Source organism: Rhopilema esculentum, chromosome 1, assembly GCF_057945365.1.
Source record: "Rhopilema esculentum isolate cy_ngs chromosome 1, ASM5794536v1, whole genome shotgun sequence".
NCBI lineage: Eukaryota > Metazoa > Cnidaria > Scyphozoa > Rhizostomeae > Rhizostomatidae > Rhopilema > Rhopilema esculentum.
Window position 1 is genome coordinate 317164 of NC_142815.1, and position 7447 is coordinate 324610.

General features: G+C 42.7%; 1 protein-coding gene across 1 annotated transcript; it reads right to left on the reverse strand.

Moving 5' to 3' along the window:
- Positions 1-233: 233 nt before the first annotated feature.
- LOC135689346 (uncharacterized) lies at positions 234-7231 on the reverse strand. Its single transcript, XM_089113413.1, has one exon. The coding sequence runs from the start codon at positions 6781-6783 to the stop codon at positions 1351-1353; it is 5433 nt and encodes a 1810-aa protein (XP_088969539.1). The 5' UTR covers positions 6784-7231; the 3' UTR covers positions 234-1350.
- Between the last annotated feature and the right edge of the window lie 216 nt (positions 7232-7447).

Consider the following 7447-nt stretch of genomic DNA (forward strand, 5'->3'; position numbering starts at 1 on the left):
GGCTGGTTCTAGTGTTAGTGATTTTGCTGGACTAACTGCTCGTGCTGGTGCTGGTGCTGTTGCTTGTCATGTTGCCTTGGCCGGTACTGGCGCTTGTACTGGTCCCTGTACTAGTTCTTTTGCTAGTGCTGGTGCTTGTGCTGGGGCTGGGGCTAGTGCTGGTGCTGGTGCTGGAGCTGGTTCTAGTGCTAGTGCCAGTGCTGGTGCTGGTGGTGGTATTGCCGTTGGTGCTGGTGCTGGTGCTTGTGTCTGTCCAGGTGCTTAGGCTTGTGCTGGTGCTGCTGCCTGGAGCTGGAGCTGGAGCTGTAGCTGGAGCTGGAGCTGGTGCCTATTTCTGGTGCTGGTGGAGGTGCTGGTAGTGGTGCTGGTGGTGGTGCTTGTGCTGGTGCTGCTGCTGATGCTGGCGCTTGTGCTGGTGTTTGTTTTGGTTCTTGTACCGATGCTTGTGCTGGAGCTTAGGCCCATGCCAGTGTTTGAGCTGCTGCATGTACTAGTGCTGGCGCTAATGCTGGTTTTAGTGCTGGAGCTTGTGCTGGACCCAGTGTTTGTGCTGGTGCTGTTTCTACTGCTGGTGCTTGTGCTGGTTTTTATCCTGGGGCTGGTGCTGGTGTTGGTGGTGCTGGTGCCGTCGCCTGTGCCTGACCTGGTGCTTAGGCTGGTGCTGTTGCTGGTGCTTGTGCTGGTGTTAGTGCTGGTGCAGGTGCTGGTGCTGGTGCTGGCGCTTGTGCTGCTGCTGTTGCTGATACTGGCTCTTGTGCTGGCGCTAGTGTTTGTTCTGGTTCTTGTGCGGGAGCTTAGGCCCATGCCAGTGGTTGAGCTGGTGCTTGTGCTAGTGCTAGTGCTGATGCTGCTTTTGGTGCTGGTGCTTGTGCTGGACCAAGTGTTTTCTACTGGTGCCGGTGCTTTTTTTGGTGCTGGTTCTGTTGCTTGTGCTGTTGTCTGAGCCTGTTGAATATTTGACTATCTTGCAGACACCACTACAAGGCACGAACTGTAGAAGCTTATATCTGTAAGTAGTATACGGTGTTCGGCGTAATATGACCAAAGACGTCCAACATTAAAAACGAGGTTATAGTTAGTGTGATTATATATATATATATCGTAAAATAAACCAATTGAGTGACTCACACAAGTCGATAGTATAATGTATAATTCGTAAAAACCGTTCGTTTGAGTTCAAATGCGGCCACAACTCTCTGCGTGACCGCTCCGTGTATCTTCACCTCTCGACTGACCACAGGGGTCCGAAGTTATAACAAAAAGATAACAAAATCCAACATCCTCCCCCCTGATTGACAACGTCAATCAGAGCCTATTTACAGAATAAAATATTACAAAATATATAAAATTTTAAAGTCCTTTAATAAACTGTGCAACATCTTCGTCTTTAACTTGTGTGATTTGAACGTCTTGTTCTGCTTCTGAGACTTCTGGAACTTCTTGTACTTCTAACGGGTACAATTTTTTCAGTGGTCGTTTAATATTAATGTTTCTGCCAGCGCTGTCCATGGTGACGAGTTCGGCTCCACGTACTCCACCATCTTGACCGATAATAAGACGCATAATTTTTCCGAGTGCCCACCTCTGTCGGGGGATCTTGTCTTTATGTATAATCACAATATCTCCGACTTGCGCGATTCTCTTCAACGATCCCTTTTTCAAACACGCGTGTTCACGCAATGCGGGTAAATATTCTTGCTTCCATCGAGCGAAAAAATGTTCCAATAACGTATTGAGATATTTGAGTCGTTTTGTTAAGTGTTTCGTGTCCGATAGTTCTACGTCTTGCGAAATACTAGGCTTATCCAACAACCTTCGACCGATCACTAGACAAGAGGGGGTAAGCGGGGCCTCCCCAATATCGCTGCTAACGAACGTAAGAGGTCTCGAATTAAGCACACCTTCGGTCTCTATTAACACAGTTTCCAGTTCTTCGAACGTGAGAAGAGCGTTACCGAGTGTTTTCCGCAAGCAGCGTTTCGTTAGCTTCACCAAAATTTCGAAAAAACCGCCATACCAGCTCGCGCATGGCAAGTTAAACTTCCAAGTAATATCGCGACTTAAAATGTATCTCTGTACCATTTTATCAACAAATGTTTTACCGTTATCCGACTGTACACGCGTAGGTAAACCGCGGCGACCGATTAAACGTTTTAATACGCGTATAAATGAGTTTGCCTGTAAGTCAACGGTGAGTTCGAGATGAATTGCGCGAGTACTGGCACACGTAAACAGGGCAATGTAGCATTTATGTGTTTCATTTGAATCAGAGTAGATATTTTTGACGTACAACGGGCCCGCGAAATCGACTGCAATGTTCGAAAATGCGACATCGTCCGAAACTCGAAAACCCGGCAACGGCGGGGGCCCGGGGGTATCGTAACATTTTCCCATTAACCTTTTGCACTGAACGCATTTTGACAACAACGTTTTCACAGTCTGGCGACCCTTACAAATCCAATACTCAGTTCGTATTTGTGTAAGAGTTTCGTTCGTACCATTATGCTTTACGATAAGGTGGTTTTTGCGAATGAAAAGTTCCGTAAAATAGTGTTTTCTCGGTAAGAGCACAGGAAATTTTGTCGAAAACGGAATAGGTGCGTTATCTAGTCTACCACTGACACGGTAGACCTCTTGTTCATCTTTAATAACTTTCAATTGGCGTTTCGTTTCAGAAAATTTCTTATCTAGTTCGAGCGACTTTTGAATTGTACGATGCCATAATACTTTCGCGCGATTGAGGTCTTCAGAATCTATAATATCATCACCGCTACTCACTATATCACCTCGCAAACGCTTTATAAACTTCAACACAATAGCGGTAATGCGCAGGAGCTTGTCGTAACTGTTGTATCGCTTGCAATCAATTATCGGGGCGAGACTTAATTCTTTGTTTTCTGTCGAAACTGCGAGGACATTTTGTTCTATTGTTTCATCTTGAATTAACAAAAGAATTTCATTCGATAAAGGCGCGAAAAATCTGGGCCAATTTTCAGGTGGCTCTAGTAGAAAAGCCGGACCACAAAACCATAGTTCGTTATTAATTAATTTCGAAGCAGAGCACCCTCTAGATGCGAGATCTGCGGGATTTGCATTCGTTGGACAGTATTCCCAGTTTTCCTTGTTTACAAGGTTTCTTATCGTTGTAACTCGATTGTGAATAAACAGTTTGTGAACTTTGTCTTCGTTTTTTATCCACCACAGAGCAACTTGTGAATCTGACCAACAATAAACCTTTGTTATTTGAATAACCTTCCTCAAAGCATTTTCAACTGAGTTAATGAGTTTTGGTAATACCAAGGCTGCCATTAACTCTAAACGAGGCATTGTTTCGTGTTTCAAAGGTGCAACCCTTGTTTTTGCGGCGACTAATCTTACAAATACTTGATCATCGAATGTGAGAGAGCGAATATAAACACAGGCTCCCAACGCAATTATGCTGGCATCTCCAAAACCGTGAATTTCAACAGCTTTAACGTCATTCGGATTAATGCCTTTCATCAAAGACCTATCAAACTCTATAGATGAGACCCTTGCCATTTCCTGAACAATGTGTTGAAATCGGATCGATATTTCGCTTGGTAAACAATCGTCCCAGCCAATTTTAATTTTGCAAATCTCTTGAAATAATTGTTTTAACAACACGCAGGTAGGAGCGGCGATACCCAGCGGATCATAAAACCGCGCGATTGTACTAATAACAACGCGCTTCGTAACCCTTTCCTCCGCGGCGACATGAGCGAAAAAGCTGAGGTTTAGAGCTAATTTATCTTTGTTCTGATCCCATGGAATACCCAAAACTTTTACGTTTTCATCTCGAATAACATGAGATGGGGCTTTTTCCCTGTTTTCAAATGAAATGGCATCTTCATTTCCCGAAAGGTTTGCTTGATTTGACCGTTTTTCTTGTGCTTCTATTTTCCGTAAAATTTCACTATTATTTGAGGCGAATTTTCGAAAGTTAAATCCTCCGGCGATAAAACATTGTTTCAGTTTTTGATACATTCCAAAACATTCTTCCTCAGATGAGTAGGAAGACGCAAAATCATCCACGTAGATGGACGAAATGACATTTTCGATAAAAGTAGGATCAGAACTCATGGTCGAATTCCAATGATGTCTTAGCGTGGCGTTTAAGATGTATGGCGAACAAGTTAAACCAAATACCAATCGAGTAAATCGCAACGTGATTATTTCGGGACTTTCTGCGTTACAGTCATTTAACCAAAAAAAGCGTAAAAAGTCCCGCTGTTCTGGATCTATCGTGATGTTCAGAAATGCCTTCTGTATATCCGAAATTAAGGCTACATTGTGAGCGCGAAATCGAAGTAAAATATCGAACAACAATGGCGCTAAATTAGGGCCTGACTCTAAACATTCGTTAAGACTGATTTCACCCGCTGCTTTAGAACTTGCGTCATAAACAATCCTCAATTTGGTTGTTTCCCTTTCTTCGCGAATTACTTCCCTATGTGGAATATAATGAACTGCACCTAACGGTTTAGGTTCCTCGTTAACAACTTCCATGATACCGGAATCGAGTTGTTCTTCTATAACATTATCGTATTGCGACAAAGTTTCGGGAGATTTATTCAGACGATTAACTAACGAATTCAATCTTCGTTTTGACACTTGAAAATTATCTGGAATTGTTGGGTGATTGGCTTTGAATGGTATGGAGACTTGATATCTACCATCAATGAATTTAATTTTATTATCAAGTAACCCGTTTTCGATTTGTGAATCAGAAGAATTTTCCTTAATTCCCAATGTTTCGTAATCCCAAAATTTATGCAATTCTTGCTTCAATTCTTCATTAACTCCACTCGAAACAGTCTCTACTTTTAGCACGTGTGAAATTGTAATGTTAGAAGAGAAAGCGTTCGAATTGTGCACAGGCACTGGGCCACTAAGAACGTACCCAAGACGAGTGAGAGTGGCAACAGGTCCAAACCCATACTCCCCCCGTACAACGGAATCTAGCATGAAGGACCAGAAAAAATCGGCTCCAATGAGCAGATTTATTTCAGTGTCTTCTAGGCCAGTATTTTGATCAGCTAGTTTCAGATTGCGTAAATGGGGGTAATACTCCTGAGCGAATTGAATGACTTGACTTGATAGGGGGCTACAAATTACCTCAACCACATATGCGTAAATGTAAACAGTTAGGTTATCGTCCCCTCGTACAGCTAATTGAACTACGTCACATTCCTTGAGAGTTCCTTGTTGATTTCCGAATTCTTTTATTAAAACGTTTTCGGTTTTAATCGTGGGTAGTTGAAGGCTATCTCTTAGCGATTTTGTAATGTATGTTTTCTGCGAACCAGTGTCTAAAATCAATCGAATTTTACATGTGCTTATTTCGTTATCTACACTAAAAACACTTGCTTGTGCTGTTTGTAACAGTACCGAATTTTTGGTCGGGTCTTGCGAAAGATAAAATGTACTTACGTGTTCCGTTGTGTTGACACGCGGCGCTGTGGCACCCCTTGACGCTTCGCTCGAGAAGACATCTCGTTGATGTTTACGCACGGAGTTCGAACTACAAATAGCCGCATGATGACTTCCTCCGCAATGAAAACATTTCCCCGTACTATGGCAATTTCTGCTCAAATGACCACTTCTTAAACACACGAAACATCTTTTCTTTTCGCGAAGGATATTTTTTCTCGTTGTCGGATCCGTAACCGTGGCGCAACTTGCAGAAAAATGCTTTTTGTTACAAAAAAGACAATTTGGTACATTCCGCTCTCTGTCTTGCGTAGGATAAACATTTGAAACCAGTGTTGACGTCGTTGACTGATATCCTTGAGTTGGGGGCGTTTTGAAATTTCTGAACTTTTGTTCTTGCGTATTTGTCGTCGAAGGTCCGCTTATCGGTGCAAATGCACATTTTTCTCGTAGATTCAATTCCTCACCAAACACACCCAGTAATTCATCCAATTCCCAACTATCAGGTAATTTTCGACCTAAAATGATGCGAAGATCTTGTGGAATTTTCGACATTGGTGATAATACTGTTCCATAACTGTGCGTATAAATTCCTATACCGCGCAAACTTCGTACGGTTGCTTCCGCTTTATCGTATAAAGTACGTAATTTTCGTATATGTTCGATCGACGATATTCTCGGTAAGTCCATTAAATTTTCAATATGTCTCGAAATTATGATCTGTTTATTACCAAAGCGCTTTTCTAATAATTCCAATGCTTCAACATAATTTTCGTTCGTGATAGGTAACCCCGCGATCGTTTCGGCGGCGTCTCCAGACAGTGAATTTTGGAGATATTTCATTTTCTCTACGTTGGCCAGCGAATTGTTCTCATTGATACTCGATTTAAAAGAATCCCAGAATGAAATCCATTGAGTTGGGTCTCCATTGAAGGACGTCAACGATAATTTTGGGAGTTTTACTTTCTGTGCAGGCGATTCTTCGCTGCGGTGTCGTCCTTGTAAGGGGGCTGGTGTGGCTTGTCTTTTCAACAGTCGGTCAATTTGACACACTATTTCTTCGATTTCTTCGTCCAATTCAGCGTTTTCAACTATGAACTTTTCAATATCTTCATTTTCGGTTAGTAACTCTAGAATTTCGTTGTTAAGATTCTTTATATCTTCTTGTTTCTTCTGGATTGTAGTTTGAAATGACTTCAACTTGATCGCGGTCTCTTCGTCGACGTTTGTTCCGGGCAGCGTTAGAAGATCGCGCGTTTTCTTGATAGTGTTCTTCACAACAAGTTTATGTCCATTTTTTATTCTTACCTTCTTTTTTACGTCTTCAGCCATGCCTTTCCCGGGTCACGGCACCAAATGTTGAATATTTGACTATCTTGCAGACACCACTACAAGGCACGAACTGTAGAGGCTTATATCTGTAAGTAGTATACGGGGTTCGGCGTAATATGACCAAAGACGTCCAACATTAAAAACGAGGTTATAGTTAGTGTGATTATATATATATATATATCGTAAAATAAACCAATTGAGTGACTTACACAAGTCGATAGTATAATGTATAATTCGTAAAAACCGTTCGTTTGAGTTCAAATGCGGCCACAACTCCCTGCGTGACCGCTCCGTGTATCTTCGACTCTTGACTCCTACCTCTCGACTGACCACAGGGGTCCGAAGTTATAACAAAAAGATAACAAAATCCAACAGAGCCGATGCCAGTGCTTTTGCTGGTGCCTGTACTGGTGCTGGAGCTGGTGCTGGTGCTTATGCTTGTGCTTGCTCCTGTCCTGGTATTTAGTCTGGTGCTGGTGCTTGTGCTGGTTCTGGTGCTGGTACTGGTAACTGTGCTGGTGCTAGTGCTGGTGCTTATGCTGGCGCTTGTGCCTGTCCTGGTCTTTAGGCTGGTAGTTTTGCTAGTCGTTGTTCTGGTGGTGGTGCTGGAACTTGTGCTGGGCCTGTTGCTTGTGCTTTAACCAGTGCTGGTGTTTGTTTTGGT

Excerpts from the sequence above, each read along its gene's own strand:
- LOC135689346 (XM_089113413.1), bottom strand. The coding sequence starts at position 6,783 with ATGGCTGAAGACGTAAAAAAGAAGGTAAGAATAAAAAATGGACATAAA.